The following is an 18,798-nucleotide window of genomic DNA, read 5'->3' on the forward strand; positions in this document are numbered from 1 at the left end:
AAAGTTAGTGCCACTTATTCTTTTTTGAATTATGCTCCTTTAGGAAAAATAATCAGATGCAGAGAAACAGTAATTGTTAGTTTTGGGCCGCAATTATTAGGTCTTTTGCTGCTTTGTTTGCTTAATTTTCTTTTGGCAAAATTTACTCAAGTATTTTCCACTCTACGGTTGCAATATTAGGCCCACACAATGCAGTCAAGTTGTGAGCTTTTAAGCTGCAGGGAAGTAGCCTGTGGGTGCCTAGCGTGTCGTCAAAGAGGAATTAATGCGCCACACTCCAGGACGGAGTGTGGCGCAGTGGGTAAGGAACTGCGCTTGTAACCGAAAGGTCGTAGGTTCGAATCCCGGGTAAGGACACTGCCGTTGTACCCTTGAGCAAGGTACTTAACCTGCATTGCTTCAGTATATATCCAGCTGTATAAATGGATACAATGTAAAGTGCTAAGTAAAAGTTGTGTAAGTCGCTCTGGATAAGAGCGTCTGCTAAATGCCTGTAATGTAATGTAATGTAATGCAGCATTGACTTATGAGGCCCTAGCCAGCTTAAGCCCTTCCTATCCCTGCAAGTTGTAGTCGGCTAATGACTTTGCCTAGGATCAAACCTAAAAAGTGTTTGGCTGCATTTGTGATTTCCTTTACTGACTGAGTAGCTCAGAAATCGAATATGTTATTTTGTTATAATAATGTTTTGAGACCAAAATATAAGATGTATGAAGTATGCCCCTCAGATTTTTTTTAATGAAGGGGCAGGGGAAAACCATTATTGATTCCGAAGATAGAGATCAATAGAGGAAGATGAAGAGCAGGAAGGAGGAAAAGAGATAAGATTTAGAATGGTCAAGCTGGTTAAAGTTTAAAGGTCAAAGGTCAAAGGTCAAACGGGACAGAGATCAAGGCAGAGACACTCACGGCTTCCTTTGAAGGAGTCCTAAAACCACCCCAGGTGCATTACCCGCGTGTGAACACAGCCTCGGCTGTTTGTACTGACCCACTGGTCTCAACCTTTGTGGATCAGTAGCCTGAGTTAAATCGGGGCCAGCACCCTCTGGGACCTCAGGCCTATGAAAAAACCATTGAGTAAACTCCAGAGGAAGTACTCTTCTACCAAGAATAAATATATAAAATAGTTAATAGGCAAAACAGTCATATGTTAATCTGGTGGGATATTACAATATTTAACAACTTCCATTTTGATGGAATCCAACAGTGAATTTATTGCAATCTGGTGCCAGATTGATCTGGTCAATTTATTTATTTATTACTTTTTTTTGAATAACGACTTGGTGATTTTGACTGAAACCACATTTCGATGATAATGAGTCAAAATCTTTTTTGTCAAAATCTTTTTTCTGTTGTACAGCTGCACTTATTGCTCCATATTGCAAACACGTTTGTTTGCTTATTTATTTGCATCATAATAAATTACATTACATTAAATCAACAATTAATAAGATGCATTTCTTGGCAGTAGGATAAAGGATCAGGATAAAGTAAAGTTCTCTTATTGTTCCTTGGTATGCTATCAGCCTGAACCATTTTCCCTCAGTTTTGACTTAATTTTCAATTATTTTCAGCAAACACAGTTCTTAAATTTTTCTTATTGCTGAACTCGCCAGACAGTTTTTTAGGAAGAATGCAAAAACCTAAATATGATTGCAAGGAAAGCTTGAGGACAAATGTTGATTGAAACATGGGAATCATCGAGAGACGGCCTGGCCTCTGGTGAATCCCCGAGCGAACGAAGTCCCGGCAAAACAGCACAATCAGTTCAGCTTCCCAACGCGATTTCTGAACAAAAGCTCTGATCTGGCTGGTGCAGACAAAGCCGATATCTACTGACGAGAAACCTGGCGGGGGGCGGGGATGGGGAGCGGGACGTATTCTGGGAACACGCTGGGCCTCTGCAGCGCATTCCCAGAAGGCCATATCGATCATAGCTCAACGTGCTCATATCACAGCCCGAGAGCACCTCCCTAAGTCTGGGGGAGCAGGGGGGGTGGGAGGAGGGGGGGCAGAGTGAGGTATACGGCTGTTCACAGAGGTCGCAGACGAGCAAAGATAAGCTACAAGCAGGGTATCGATTAATACCCAATACAGGCTGATGAGGACAACGCCTCGCATAACTGCTCACGGCAATAAGCATGTCAATTATCACATTTTTATATGCTGTGCTATGCATTATCTGATATGCATATTACACTATGGATGCAAATCCTTGTATACAAGCTGTATATATATCCACAAACTGAAATACATACATATAAATAGTACATACATATTTGCATATGTACATACATGTAGTCTGGGTTTGAGAAATGCATAAATACCTGTACTGCTATTGGTGACCTGTCCAGAGTTCATTCCTGCCTCTCACCCAATGCACAGAATTAAAGACTACAAGTGTTTTATTTCCGTTTGGTCAGTAAGTAAATACAGAACTTAAGATTTTAAGGGCTTCTTGAAGTCCATCTTAAAATGCGTTTCTCAGAAGTATTTAAGGACTGGCTCAGAGTTTTCACCAGTCCCTCCCTCATTGACACGGGTGATTGACAGTGTGTTACGGAAGCCTCTTAGACTGAGGATCAGTGTAGTAGTGCTCAATGCAGATAAAATCAATAAAGCTTTCGCTAAAGCTCAGTCTTCCTGTCATGAACCTGCGGGAACCAAGCTTATACCGCAGCCCCCCAACACCCCCCCCCCCCCAAATTCTCATGGTGAAACACTGGGATTATGACTCAGAAAGTGGATAAACTAGATGTTTACCAGGATTGTGCAGTCTTGATAATGATATTTTGGAGCCCTGAGCATGCCTAACATTTTCTTTCCTCTATATGTTAGTAAACGAGAAGCAACTTCCACTGTATTTTCGTCTGTTGAGCTGCATAGTCATTTGGAAAAATCCTGAATGCCAGCAGTAACCGGGAAGACTTTCTCCCTCTAATGCTCCCCAGATGCTGCGGAAGTCTTCCTGTTTTCTATGTAAGATATGGTGGCTTAATCCTGACTTGCTTTTTGTTCAATTCTGAAAATTGTCTATTTATTTTATTTTATTTTTTTGCTAATTTTTCTTCATTCTCAAATTTTGGATGATCGGGTAGTGTAAGATGGTGCCATCATTTACATTTAGGCATTCAGCACACACTCTTATCCAAATAGATAGCACAAAATTTCTCACAGAGTTAAATCCTACATTTGGGATAAAACAAAGTTATCAGCATCACAACCAATAGTAGTGTGCAGTGGAGCAGCCAAGCTTGGAGTGTGAGGTTTCCTAATAGATTGTAGGTAAGTTCCTTTTGCTGTTCCGTAAGCTCAGACCAGAGATCTGGGGTGCGTTCCAACTGCTTATATTTTACCTCCTTGCTTCCTTTCCTGGCCTCCTTTCCTAGTAATGGGCCAAAAAATATGTGAAATTGACATCTGGTATCACGCATTGTCAACATGGGTACATTCCAATTGTAAAGGAGACAAGGAAAGGAGAAAAGAATAAGCGATTGGTATGCACCCCTGGTAACCAGTAGAATGCGACGAAGAGAGCAATGACATGCCATTACATCATCGTTCCCTGATTCCAGAGAGATTAGCATGGGCATGGTCTGAAATGTGTTTCAGCCTACCAGACTCGCAGATCAGACACACGCCACTGCCTGAAGGATTGGTCAAAACTGATGCAAATTGTGACAGCTATAGGCAATATTTCTTGTTGATTGTGCGCCTGCGTAGAGCGCCTTCTGTCCAGTATTTTGCAAAGAAAGCCACAATTCCACCATTTTGATTTTATGCCTCACTGTACCAAAACCCCTTGATTTAGTCCCTTAAGCCATTGCTTTTATGTAATGTCCTTCAACAAGAGTGCGAGTAAGAAGTAGGTCGCACAGCCCGAGCAATTTTGCTAATTTGCCCTGTGTGTTTTCCCGTCAGAGAGGTAGCTGATCCTTTATATTATACCATGTGCCTTTGTTCACTGGGCTCTGTTCAAAAAGGGCACGTGACAAGTCGCACTGCATCAGAGGCATGGCACGCACTGGCTCATCTGTTTTTTTTTTTTTTACAGAAAAAGAGTCACCCTGAAACTGAGATTTTGAGCAGAGCAGGAGTATTTTGGGAAATACAGGGACAGGCGAGGGCTTTTTCCCTGGATCATTCCGGAACGGCTGTAGCACTAGAGCAGTGCCTCAGCGAATCCCCGCAATGGATTGGAGTTGCACTTTTTGCCATAGGGTTAATCGTCCTTGGTTTTTTATGTGATCCAATCCAAATTGAGCACTGTCTGCAGTGAACTAATTTTACTGCCTCAGAATTATTAAAAATCATATCACAGCCCTTCCCACGGCAGGAGATTGTCAAGGTGTTTTGGCTGTGTTCGCTCCCCCGAATGATATTTTCACATCGTGTTTTTCTCCAATTAGCAGTACAGAAATGGAAGACGACTGCAGGGTAATGGACACTAGTACTGGAGACAGGCTATAAAATATGCATGTACAGTCGGTGGGGCCTGTGTATAATGATTGAGCATGGCACGCTGCTTTAGAAAGGGCCATTGCTGGATGTACAGTGTGAGGTAATCTATGTCTACCATTCAGCTGAGTACTGTAAGTGACTGCCGCAGTCCCAAGGCTGAATAGAATTGATCGTTTTAATTATCAGTTTCGTTTGGCCCCTTTCAATGCGGAGATCCTGCCTCCAGCCATCAGATTTGTATTATTTTCAAGCCTTAAAAGGTCAAGTATTAGTTTCACTGCAAAAGCGCTGACTGTAATTGATTGCGCCTTCACCTTCAAGGGGGAGGCAGGCAGCCACACAGTAAGTGAGGCAGTCGCGTACGGGAATATCTGGTGCAGTGTATATACTTTCTGCTGTAGCTGACGTAGCATTTTTCCCTGAGAGGATGTTCTGCAAAACGGCACATTGCCTTGTGGGTAAGCTCAAAACAATGCCTCCTGCTCAATAATTCCTAATTAGAGCTCATATTATTTAAATGGACTGAGTTATATAAGCTTGCATTTATATAAAAAAATAAACCCTTCAGTCTAACCCCGTAGTGAATTCCTGTCACCCAACTTCACCTGCTATTATGTTTAAACAAATGACAGGGAGACCTGTATCTAAAGCTGTCAATCATTCAACATTCACAGGGTGAATATGTCAAGGATGTTTTTAGGCAGTTGTTATAGTGCACGTCTATTAAGTTACATTCACCCATAGCTGAGATGATACCCAAATGTTTGGACATTTCAGTAATTGATTTGTTATTGAACTGCAGGATAGCTACAGGATTCCAGTACGAATAACAGAAAGCACTCCGGAACTAAGACAACGAGACCAGGTTAAAACCTAGTATATGGCTGGACCTAACACACATGATCCGGCCGACCAATGGTGTAACTTCATAACTCGGCCGACCAGTGGTGTAACTTCATCACTCAGTCACTCAGTCACAGACATTCGCGTTTGTAGGGCTGGCCCCACTGTTGCGGTCCAGCCAAAAATAAACTCAATGAATTATGCAAACTCGACACAGACTTCATTTTATTTCACAAGGTCCTTGAAGTGTACAAATGCCGCATTCATGATTCTTAATCCCCATTCTGTTTTTACAGACAGCTTTGGCCTCTGAGCTCACAGTCCAATTAAAATAATGGTGCCGCATATGATTTCATTGAGGCAACACTTTTCATTGCACCAAACTGCATTTACAGAATTTTTCCATCTGTGGCTTCAAGCATTCAAAACGTAACTGAACACAGAGACACAAACAAAAACGTAGCAGCTATAATTTTCTTTTTGAATTTGTGCATTTTTTTCAAGTTTGCTGGAGGGCTCCTACTGTTTGAGCAACCTCTGTACACTGCAGGGACTAAAGGATGAATCTTCTTTGACTATTCATTTGTCTAACTTGAAGATGGGGACATGTTTGTCAGAAATGCTTTCGGAAACTCTGCGTGGGGGTTGGGGGGGTGGGGGGTAAGTGCTTTTGGAAAGCAATGGGAGGAATGAAGGGGAGGTGTGAAGGGGAGTTGCTAAAGACAGACAGAAACTCAACAGTCCTGACTAGTGTAGGTAGCTCATAGCTCATTCTACCAATGTGGGGCTAGGAATTATTATATTATATTAAATAATCTAGTAATTTCTTTTGTAACATTTCCAGTCATGGAGGTGGTTAAAAAATATAATTAAATACATTTTTTTTGTGTGTTCTGGGCTCAAACTGTAAATTTAATTCCAGACAGATTCTCCAAAGGAATTGTGCTTTCAGAACTCAGCCATCCCCGCCCAACAAATAAATCAATTATCAAAAAACAATGTGTGCTTATCAAAATAACAATACAGCAGCGATGAGTGGGTGGGGCTTGACAAAAAACCTAAACGGCCAAAGCTGTTTCTTGTGTTATCAGTGACTCATTCATTTGAACCAGGCAATTATTTTATGGAGAGGAAATTCTATCACTTGGTTAAGACAAGGCTAATGGTAACCATTCATTATATTGAGAAGCCTCACTCATTCCATCATTGTAAATCAGTGAGATGGTTGTGGGTTTCGCCAGTTAATGCCACTTTAGGCCTGCTGCTAACCTTTGCTGTCACGTTAAGGACACTTGTTATAATGTGAAACTGGGCTGCTCTCGGGCAATGTGTGACATCATTTTCCTGCTTAGTGCTAACTTGGTTCCACCATTTTTTTCCTCTGAACTCATGAGTGTCCTTCCCTTATAGATCTTTCTTCACTTCCCTTTTCTCTCTCTCTCTTTCCTTCACCTCGGCTGTCTCCTCCACCTTTCCTTGCTGTGGTTCTCGGGGAGTAGAGCAAAGATGCTGGTATCAGGACTCTTGTCATGTTGGACGAGCAGGGAGGTAAGTCTGAAACTGCAAAGGTCAAAGGTCAACTCCTCTTCATTGTTAATGATGTGTTTTTGACCCTTCTGGGTTCAGGACCTTGATATTGCTAACCACAATTTTGGACCTTTACGGGAGTGTACTGCTTCATAATGTAAATGTTAAATAACACGTTGCTGCCACAGTCTGGTATTGTAGCCGCAGTGTCAAGAAATTGGCACTAGCATTGTCCAGGAAGGGATGGATTCAGCCACCCCGGATGATGGTGTCTCATCACATGGCAGTGACCCCTGCTGGTGAATTGGTCACTTGCGGTTCACCTATTAAGCTGCATGTCCTCCAACTCATGTTTGTGCAAGCCCAATTTGTGGACCACAGAATGGAAAGAAACAACATCCTATGCCTTGAAGGAGACGACATATGTCTGCACTCTCCAAGGGCGTGATTGGGCATTCTAGACAGGGGTGAAAAAAATACTTAAAAATGCATTGCTTGAGACTAACGGCAATATCTGTCATATCAGATTTCTTTAAACAATAATAAACCAGTTTGAAAAATTAGAAATATGTTGAAACTGAGTTTCAGAGTAAAGGTAATTATGTTAATTATTAGGCATCAAATGGCCTCTTTTTATTGTAATTTAATAGGGCAAGTTGTCCCTGACAATTTTGTTCGGATTCTGCATCAGCGATTTTGAATCGTGCTCCTTTTCATGGAATGACGATCTTATTAGAATACCCAGAACAGATGAAATTCTGTTGAAACCTTATGTAATCATTGCCTGTTATTTCTGCTCATATTTTACAGAAATGCTGTAATTTTCTGCCTTCTTTTCTACTGCTTTTAGGAACAGCTTTGACATTGAGATTCATTCAACATTCATCCTTTACTTTCTTTTATATACAGTTTTGCAAATTTGGCAATCACTGAAATTTTAGCAATTTTTCTAATTTGGCTACCTGTTTTCATGAATTAAATAAGCGAACACTTTGTTTGTTGCGTGAAAGTTAAGAAAGAATGTTGATCGAATCCAGGCCATTGTGTTACAATGACAGTGAACATTGCGTTCTTACAGGGCTTTGAGTTAATTGTTCCTGTTTATTAAATTCTACTATATTACGGAGAAAAGGATCCTTCAACATCAAGGACTCCACAGGCCCGCATGTCAAAGGTGTAGCACAATGATTAATGTGCTAAAACATGCCCTCTTAATGAAGGGGGTAAAAACGATCGGTTTTGCTGGTAATGACAAAACAGATTCTTTACCATCAGTGATAACTGTTCAATTTTGTATAATCCCTGGTTAAATGCTTTGCTTTGCTATGATACCTATTGGGCTGTTGTGGTACATTCAGATCTATAGTTTGTGCTATGTTGTGTTTGTATGGTATTTACAGACTCGGTGGTGGTTCTGATGCATGCCAAATCATAAGAACTCAGTTCAATTAAAAAATTCTATTAGCTAGTCAAATTGCCAATACATATATTTTTGCTGAAGATTTTTTCATTGTTCCAAATAGGCAAATTGTGGCTCCCTATACTAGTAGTTGTGCAACTAAAGGTTGGTATGAATAAAGAACAAAATAATCATTATGATTATATAATTATCAATGAGACAGATTTGTCTCTTATAATAGTCCATCAGAACCACCTACATATGTAAAATTTGAAAAGCAAGTTTGACAAAAATTTCATTTGACCACAGTTTTTCTCTAAAAGGCAGCAGCAAAGAATACTGGTTAAGTCTGTACTTCAGGGAGGGAGGGGTGAGAGGTGTTATACCCACAAGTGGATTTTTCCATATGGAAGAGGAATCATAATTAATCTGGCAGTGCTACATATTGCCTTCCCTTCAGTTGCCTGAATTATGGATGTCACGTCGTCCCACACAGCCCCCGCACAATCAATCGTGAGATTTAAATGACTAGAGCCCCAGGTCCCGGAGTGAAATAATCGAAACGATTCTTATTCACAAGGGCTTGTCTAAATTACTGTTGGGCTCTCCCTTGCATGCATCATCCAAAAACCCAGAACAGCTTTACAGAAAAGAAATCCATGGAAGCTGAACTGCCCTCCAGCTAGAAAGATATACTATTTTTTCCCAAATATACATCTTATATACTCTTGTTTCTCTCTAGTTCATCTTAGTAGTGCATCGTTTCCAATAATTAATATTCCAGTTTGATATTTTGTGACTACAGCCCTAGACACTTAGTCACTGGGTGAGTCAGCCAGGTGGCTCCCGCGGTGAACCGCGGTTATGATGCTTTACCGGTAGTAATTAACCAAAAGTGGGCTCAACCACACTTCCTCAAAATCTGGGACAGATCAAAGCAACGGTGATCAAAAATTTTGAATCAGCGCATTTAACTTTTCTCGTTTGAAGGTCCATGTGTGCCACATGTGGAAAATACAGATAAAAAGTGCATCCAAGATAAAAACACAGATGAAAAATTCACATGAGTGTAAATACAGGAAATGTCAGAGCCCCTACTAAGTGCTTTCCATGGAATCGTGGAATCGTTATTCACTGTGACTGAATCAGGGCCACTTTGAGCCCCTGGCCAACTCCAGTAGCTTTAGCATAATACTTCATCTGTCCTGTCTGTTTGCTGATGGTTGAAGTGCATAGCTTCTTCTTGGGTTAGCTTTAAGGGTTAGCTTTGCACAGCGCCACCTGGTAGCAACTTCCTGTTGGCTATCGCAGAGATAAGATCTCTCTCTCTCCTTCAGTCATGTTCTTCCTGACCACTAATCTCTCCCAGTCTCCCTGTTCTGTGGGATTATCTCTCAAAAGCCTATTAGCCTGTTTGTTTGCATTCGGGAGGTTGGGAACGGCTGCACTGCTGCAGAAACGGGCAGAATCCGTACTGAACTCAGCGACCCCGCTCATAAAAGCCGCTTTTCCACCGCGTGGTACCGGCTCAACTCGACTCGACTCTACTCGACTCTACTCACTTTTGGTAGAAGGTACTTAGTTTTCCACTGAGGACAGTACCCCCGTCAATGTAGCTGGTTGTCGTCATATAGCGACGCCGCATGAAACGCGTTGCTCTGACCAATCAGTGGTCTGCAGTGTTTTCATGTCACCTTTTGGTATCACCTCAGCTCGCTTGGAACCTCGATGGAGGTGATACCAAAAAAAGTACCAGGTACTTTCCACAACTTTTGCCCGATGGAAAACCAAAAAAGTCGAGTCGAGTTGAGCCGGTACCATGCGGTGGAAAAGCAACTAAAGTCCCAACTTTAAAAGGAGTTGTTAAAATCAGATGACCAAATGGCACCAATCATATACACTTAGCAGATGTTGAGCTCCCGTATTCCTTCCACCCTCCCTAGTTCCTAACTGGAGGTTCTGGTTGGTAACAGGAGTTTCCAGTGCTGCATTACACTTTATGAATTTTTCTGAAAAGGCTTGCCCAGGGACAGAGCAACCATTGCTACTGCATTGTATCCATCCATCGTATTTCCCTTGAGCACGCCCAATCATGAATATTCATAAGGTGCTTCATAATGAAATATTTCACCTTTAACTTGTTCCGTGTTGATATGGAGCTCAAAATCTGGTTAGTCTAAAAAATCTGCCGAAACAGTTCAGCCGTTCTCTCTCTTTTGTTCTCTGCTGCTCAAGCCATTATCCACATATGCGGGAATTTCTTTTTATTGTGCAAACACACTCTGCATTGCTGAACCCCAGGGATTTTACAAATTTGTAATCAATCAGTAGGCTCCAGCCTTCCTGCACCCCTCCCCCCCACAACCCCCAACCCCTGTCCTCCAACACCCAACACAAGCCCCTACTCCACACCCCTGCCCACCTTCCCCAAAATGGCAGAAGGGGTGGTTTTCCATGACTACACCGTTCTCATGAGTAGACCCCGCCACCCCACCTGATATTCACTACCTACACCTCCACGTCATGCAGAGTCATCCATCACTTGCACAGACATACGCACACATATGGTCTTCCTAACCCTGTAAGCCAATCAGTGGACAGGGCACTAGGTGACTCACTGCAGACTGACAGCCTGTTGCACTTTCATGGGGGTAATTAAAGTGACTACTGAGGTCAGTACACAACATACTATGTGCAGATTCACTTGTGCAACCATGGAGGGATGCCACAACAACCTTTTTATTGCTTTTTTTGTTGTGTCCATCGTTGTTGCCATCGCTGTTTGCTTGTTTTAAAAACGTCTGAGCGATGTCATGACATAAAGACAGGCTTCTCATATCTTTCTCATAACAGTCAAAAGTAATTTATTGATTTGACGGAACTCAGCTCAGTATATTCTGGGTTTTAATATGAGAACTTTTGGTTATTTTCTAACAATGGAGACCTTGCATACACCGCACTGTGCCATACCAATGCATAAAAGCTTTTTAAATGCATTGTAGTTATTGATTACAGCACAGAGCTCATTACTCATGTTTCTGTTGTAGAGCCAATAAAATTCATTCCACTGCTGTCATCCCTTTGTCCTGACCAGAACAACTCGATCGTGTTGAAGATGGCATGAACCATATCAACCAAGACATGAAGGAGGCCGAGAAAAATTTAAAAGATTTAGGGAAATGCTGTGGCATTTTCGTATGTCCTTGTAACAAGTAGGTACTGTCCAAGTGCCCTAGGCTCTTGCGTGTGTGGTGGTGTCCGACGTTGTACCTTTTGTCACAGTGAATGTCTGAAATTTTTTTTTTGTCTTCTCTTCTTTGTCCTCTCTTTCTTTTTTCTTTTCTTTTCTCACGTGCTTCATTCTGTGGGGGATAAAATGCTTGTGTTTAATCAGAGCAACTGGAGCGCATCGAGGAAGGAATGGACCAAATCAATAAGGACATGAAGGAAGCAGAAAAGAATTTGACGGATCTAGGAAAATTCTGTGGTCTTTGTTCATGTCCGTGTAACAAGTAGGTGCTGCTTGCCTGCCTGCCTGCCTGCCTGCCTGCCAAAAACCATAGAATTCATTTCCTTAATGGCCAATACACTCCAGTGGTAGCCGAGGCCTCCCCAGAAGAGGGGAGGAGCAGTGGGGTGGGGGAGGCGGGGGGGTTTTACACGAGATAGGACGAGCATGAGGCATGTGGAACACACCCCATCGAAATGCAGATGGGCCCACCCCGTAGCCCGTGGCCTACGGAGGGAAGCGCTGGTTCTGAATGAGGCATGCTGCAGTGATCCACGGGTCGGGACCGAGTCCGCCACTGTTTCAGCACCTTCACCCAATCCGCACGTTCTCGGGGGGGACAAGGCCCCGTTCTGCTCTCGTCCACATGTAATGCCAATATACGTATACATTTAAAAGGTCTTTACAACAGGCACACAGGGATATGACAGCCTTTGATGGGGGCGTTACAGAGTCCGAAGGGAACACATCGCAGTCGTAAATCCCGATTTCCACGATTGTTCCATGACAAGGTGGACGAGTGAGGACTGCTGGTGGCGTTTCCCGTGGACTGCTCACACATCCTGCTGCTGGGTTCTGCTGTATCTGTTTGATTCGGCCCTGCTTGTTGCTCAAATGGGAAACCCCCCTGAACAGGGTGCGTGTCCTCATACAGTAACGTGCGGATGGTAGTTTCCCTCTGATGTTGAAACATAGGGTTCTCGGGAAGCATGATGCCCCAAGGGGTTGAACGGGGGGGTTGGGGGGTCGGGGGAAAGGGGGAGCACTCTACTCACGCCCATTCTACACAAGCAATCACTCACCTCACCTCTCTGGTTTCTCCTAATCCCCACAGTTTTAGGCCCACAACCCTAGCATGAGCTGATATATAAATACATTTATATGAAAGCTTCATTCTGTTTAAAACATACTGACATAAGAATTTTTAGGTACATGCTTAAAATAAGATATAATATATATCACATATAATGCATGTTTTCAGTGTGAAATGTATTTTTTGAATACTAAAATATTGAATATCTTGTACAAACACGAGTACTCATGCACATGCTGACAGAACATATGCAAGGTGTGTAGAGTAACTTGTTTGAATGGTATCCAGCTATCCTCTGCATTCTCTCCCGTAGTCTTGATGGCATATCCATCAATACCAATGAAATGCTCAGCTGGATAGCAAATCCCTTGAATGCAGTGCATGCCGATGCAACCAATGATGAATAAAATTATGATGATGATAATGCCGGTAATGATTTTGTTGATGGTGGTACTGGTGACAAGATAAAAGTGACGGCTGTGATCTTGATCCTTTTTTTACATGTAAATTGTAGCTAAACACATCCTTTGGGAACATAATTTTAGTTTCTTACTGCTTATTTGATACATGAAAGGTATAATAAATACAGTATGTAATTCATTGGATGACAAACATACACTAAGATAATGTAGAATTTTATTTTGTGAAGAGAGTAAATATAAAGATTTTAAACATTTTAGAATAGAATTTTAATGTTATAACTGTTGTTTACATAATTGTATGGTAAATTGAGGATACTCAAATTAATGTATTAGTCTGTGAATTGAAGGAAGGAGACATTGGGATAGAGGCCTCAAGCTAAAATCTGGTGAAATATATGCCATCCATGTAGAAAAGTGTCCAGGTCAAATAAATACATAAATCAAATAGATAATAGTCCTGTGGTGCACAGGAATTGCTACGGCACCAAAATATCTCTGGTTCTGTGCTGGGCCCCAACACTTGAGTGAGAATGTAAACACGCTCAAACAAGAAGAACACATACTTCAGAGTCCATCTCTGTGAAGAACTCCACAAATAACATTAGCCAGCACTGATGTTAGCGTGCCACGTTCAGAAAAGGAACTGAGAAAGAAACAGGCCCGATGGACAGCAGCTCACTGGAAGCATGCCTCGGTTTCTCCCTCACAAGGTTTTGGCACAGGCAAAAACTTGAGGTTGGTGTTTCGTTTGGGAAAGGGAACCTGCACTCGGGTTGACGGCCGATGTTATTCGGCCACAGGCCATGAACATAACACCCATACTATCCATATTTTTCTGTGTTGTCTGAGATTTTGGGCGAGGGAGGGTGTTAGAAAACTCTTTGATTGTAATCTGACATTTACGATTCGATTTGAAGTTTGAGGGGCTAGAAGACATGATTGTCCCTCCAGCTGTCCTCAGCAAGATGTCAAGTTTTTGAGTACCTCAGATTCACCTTTGGTGTCTGCAGGTGCCCTTTTGGCTCACTCCAACTTGCCGTCACCACGGAAATGGGCTTCATAACACATATCAGCTCTAAATAATGAACTTAATCAATAATGCATTGTACATTATAGCTTCAAGAACCAATCACAGATTAAAATCAAACAGTTACCTCCCACAAATACTGCTACTGTGGTACTAGCCAATAAAAGCAAGAAAAGTCATAGAAAATCAATAGCACTTGGTGAGTAGCTTGTTAGCATAGTACTTAATTGCACCAGCAGCCTTAGTGAAAGCTTCTTTCTTGCTCTTCTGTTCAATAAAGCACTGTAGTCTTCTTGCAGTCAGCCCTTGTACTGTCATGACTTCACCATAATATCTTTGTACATTGTACATCATGATATATCTGTACAACAAAATATATTATTATTATTATTATTATTATTATTATTATTATTACTGGAATTAGATTACCATTAAAATAATTTAAGGAATAATCATTTCTGAAGTGCTTAACCTGTGAGATTTCAGCGCATTTCAGAAAGTTACTTTTTTCTAGCATCCTGTGAGTGTGAACGGTGTCTGTAGCTGTCCTGTCTCTCCGTATACTGTCTGTCTCACACCACCTGTCCTCTATGTTATCTTTCTCCTTCAGAGTGGAGATTAACCATGATGGAAATTAACCATTGTATTTACACATGCTTTAAGTGTACTAAAACAATAACTGTCTAGATGGGTTATACTGTACAGGGCTTACTCTAATGGATGTGTGGTGTCATCAGTGTGGCATCATTTATAACCTTCAAGAAAAAAAGTACTTACGAATTAATATAATATACTTTCATAATTATGCCTTACTTATGTAGCTGTCCACTTGTTGGTCTTATAGTCTTATGGTCAATCGTATTCTAGCCAGTGTAGCGGCGATTTTAAGCTTGCCCCACTGTGGTCACCGTCACCCCCTCTCTGCACAGACTCAAGGGCAGTGACGCCTACAAGAAGGCCTGGGGGAATAACCAGGATGGAGTGGTGGCCAGCCAGCCCGCCCGCGTGGTGGACGAGCGCGAGCAGATGGCCATCAGCGGGGGCTTCATCCGCAGGTGAGAGTCGCTTATTGTGTGTGCGTGTGTGTGTGGGCGTGTGTGTGCGAAGGAGGTGAGGCTCCGGCGTGCGCTTGGGCTAATTATTTCCGAGCCATCTTGTTCTTCCCCGTGTACTGCCCCCCACTCACTGCGCTTCACTGTATACAGACAACACAAGGGGTACAGATTTTTCCATAACTAGCTTTCCCTGTGACTATGCGTCCTAGCTACTGTAACTGAGACCGACACAGCCTCAGAGCCAGACTGTAGGAATGCATCCCTCAGCACTGCGCACGAAGCAGTTTCCGCCCCTTTAATTATTAAAACCATTCCAAAACCCTGATGCGAAGGCGTGTCGGGAGCCGACAGTCTCAATGCGGCAGCACCAGCGGCCGTACCGGCAGCAGTACAACGGCCACGGGGAAGCGAGCCGTCGCCGTTGACTGGAGGCCCGGGGCTAACGGCTAATGCCTGCGGGGCATTGGTGTGTGTGACCGTACACAACCTTCAGGCGTTACCTCTCAATGCAGCAGCAAACACCAGTGTGAGTCACGTTGTATAAAACACGAGTGATTCGTCTAACGGTCAGACTCTGACTCATCGCTGCGTCGTGTATGGAAACGCGGGGTCAGACCGGGAGATAATTTGGGGGGTGGGTGGAGACGTTCACTCAAAGTAATCGCCGCTGGTTCGCCAGCTGCAGTTGGTGTCTAGCGCAGCATGACCTGGGACGTAGCCAATTGTCGAGCAGTGGGTATCATCGGGTAAGAGGAGAATGGTAAGAGGAATTTGAAACACTGGGTTTAGTTTCTCTGGTCTTACAATGTATTGATCTGCATCTGACCTTGTGGATTAAGTGTACGCAAAAATGATTTACACCAGGGTAAGGGACTGGTATGCATACGTTTTTCTTCTTGTTTGTAAATACCGTCTACTTCCTTACCATATACAGACCTTTCGGGCCCTGTGTCGTACGTTAGATGATGTCATGAAGAAACAGCATGCCTCCCGACCCTGGTGCTGCCACTAATGTCGGCGCACTCCTGTATTCCCTGCAGGGTAACAGACGACGCCCGAGAAAATGAGATGGACGAGAACCTGGAGCAGGTGGGAGGCATCATTGGAAACCTGCGCCACATGGCCCTGGACATGGGCAATGAGATCGATACCCAGAACCGGCAGATCGACCGGATCATGGAGAAGGTACCGGAAATGCCGAGTTTCACCCAGGCCTTATTTATTCCTTAATTAATTTAATTAGAATGGATTTTTCAGTTATTTTGCTGTTCTTCAAGTTGGCATTTCCTAAAATTGTCATGAGGTTGGCTATATTTAGGAGTAGGACAGTTAGGCTTCATAGGCAACAATTAGTGGAGCTACTGTGCGTGGGCAATGAAGGACTTGCATGAGCCAATCAGAAGTCTCTGCTCTCACAGAAGACTGATTGTTCATCTTTTATAGAACGTAATAGCAACACCTATTCTGAAAATTCTGACACTATAAACAGCCCTGTAAACCCTCAACATGGTCAGTCTACTAAACGATTATAACAGCTCAGAATTTGTATTGCGTATATCCTCTGGTCTCTGCTCCTGTATGTATGTATCTGTGTATGTATGTCACTGAGAAGAACCAATGTGGTAGTTACCTGAGGAAGCCCAGCCAACTTATCCCTGCTGGGACATGGCCAACTGTGTATTACCAAGCTGTTCTCAAGTTTAACATGACTTCAATACAACTCATCCTTCCACCCAACCCCTTTTTCCTCTTCCAGGCCGATTCCAACAAAACCAGGATCGACGAAGCCAACCAGAGGGCCACGAAGATGCTGGGCAGTGGCTAAGCTCAGACAGGAAGTGTCCTCACTCTCTGCACTGTTCCTGGAACAGTGCAAACGTGCTTTTATCATGGTATTTACCTAATAGGATTGCACACATGCACATATCAAACCCCCTCTCCCCTTGCCCCAAACCCCACCCCCATTGTAAACGTCGTTCTGTGTCGTCTGTCTGCTTTTTAAATGATAGTCCTAGTAAACTGGTTTCCTTTTCTGTCTATCTCTCTTTCCAAAGGTTGTATATAGTGCTGATTTGATGGCTCTAGCTCACTCGTGAAATTTTCATTCTTTTTTTTTTTTTTTAATATATATATAATATACATATTATATTATTTATATATAATATATATATATATCTTTGCTGGATGACAACTATTGTAGGAATGCTATACAAAAATCTTTTTCCTTATCAGTATTTCAGTATTGTCTGAGTAAAACGTGGCATCCCATTACGCTGCTACCACGCTCCTTATTTCAGTGTTGCTGCAGTAACTGAAGGAGGGGAGGAGAGAGAGAGTGAAAGAGCGTCGAGGACTGACAAAATTTCACAGCTGTTGTTCCCCCAGTTTCTTTCCCTCATCATGTTTTTACTTATTTATTTATTTATATTTTTTTAAGTCCGTGTTAAGGCAACATGCAACTAGATGACGTATCCGTTAATAGACATTGCACTTTTCGAGTGATGTGATTTGTGCATTATTGCATGACCAAATGATAGATTTTAGAATCTTCTAAATAAAATGTTGAATTTTAAAAAAAAGGAAAAAAAAAAAAGTTATCTTAAAATATGGCAGTGGCAAACTGACAATAATCGCATGCTCAGAATTCTAGGACTCAGTTGCGAGTACTCATGTTCCTGCAAGTTTGCAATAGTGCCACTCTCTGTCGATATGTATTCATGGACCGTGATCATCATTGTAAAATAATTCAAAAAAATGACAATAAAAATACAATAAGGCTGTAGCACAAACAACGACCTGTTTTTTGTAAATGAATATGCAGCTGAATGGATTTGTTGAATAAATGATTAAAGGAGGGGGACTGGTTGTTGTACTGTATTATAGAGTCTGGATGCTCTTCACGATGAAAAAAGACTGCAAAAATAAGGTGCATATTTCCGAAAGATGTTACTTTTTTAAGAAGACCGTATCTTGTTTGTTTGCTCTCCACATGTGGTTTGTTATCAAGGGGGAAATAATCCCCCGACAAAACAAAGAAAATACAAATCGTTTTTGTTGCTTCTGTACCTAGAGCTATGCACACCAAATCACTGAGATGTTGAGTATTTCAAATAAAAAGATGGTTATAATACCTTAACTGAATGATAACATTGGTTAAACTGTGAGATCAAAATTCCTCAACGCATGTGATATAACCCCTCCTTATGTTTCCTGTTGGTTTGTGAAGTGGTTGACATTTTGTAGCTAGTTGAAATGAATAAAAGTAATAAACCTCGACTTGCGTGAATATTTTGGTCGTCTTTGGAGTGTCCTAACACTTCCGTGATGAGGTCTGTCTACACAAATTACTGAAGTATTAGTACTCATCACACCTGATACTTGTATTCAGTCTAATCACAGCAATTATATGTTACGATTATAGTATATGCAGTGCACTCCAAAATTTTGGCACCTTTGATAAAGATGAGCAAAAAAGGTATTAAAAAAATAAACAACGTAGGTCACAAACTATATTGTTTGCTCAAAAAAACAGAAATTTATATTCTTTTATGCTAATGAAATCAGCATTCTCAGTGAGTTTCTTTGTAACAAGCAACAATTCTATTCGTGAAAAGAAAGGTGTTGTATTGTCAGCCCTGTTTTCACTACTGTGTGCACACTCCCCTTTGCAGAAATCACACTACTGAATCATCTTCTCTTGAATTTTATAAAATTGGTGCACATACCATGAGGGATCTTTTAC

The 18,798-nt window shown here is 42.0% G+C and overlaps 1 protein-coding gene across 3 annotated transcripts in view; it reads left to right on the plus strand.

The window, feature by feature from the left end:
* snap25b (synaptosome associated protein 25b) overlaps positions 1-18,332 on the plus strand; it is a 43,646-nt gene extending 25,314 nt beyond the window's left edge. For 2 of the 3 annotated variants that reach the window (XM_064332043.1, XM_064332052.1), the window contains exons 4-8: positions 6,804-6,852; positions 11,625-11,742; positions 14,931-15,056; positions 16,097-16,241; positions 16,813-18,332. In XM_064332043.1, the coding sequence (XP_064188113.1) occupies positions 6,804-6,852; positions 11,625-11,742; positions 14,931-15,056; positions 16,097-16,241; positions 16,813-16,881 (507 nt within the window). In that variant the 3' untranslated portion in view covers positions 16,882-18,332. Of the gene's footprint in view, positions 1-6,803; positions 6,853-11,324; positions 11,443-11,624; positions 11,743-14,930; positions 15,057-16,096; positions 16,242-16,812 lie in introns of all 3 variants that reach the window. The other variant, XM_064332062.1, reaches the window with a different exon arrangement.
* The last annotated feature ends 466 nt before the right edge of the window (positions 18,333-18,798 follow it).

Source organism: Anguilla rostrata, chromosome 1 (genome assembly GCF_018555375.3).
Source record: "Anguilla rostrata isolate EN2019 chromosome 1, ASM1855537v3, whole genome shotgun sequence".
NCBI classification, from domain to species: Eukaryota; Metazoa; Chordata; class Actinopteri; order Anguilliformes; family Anguillidae; genus Anguilla; species Anguilla rostrata.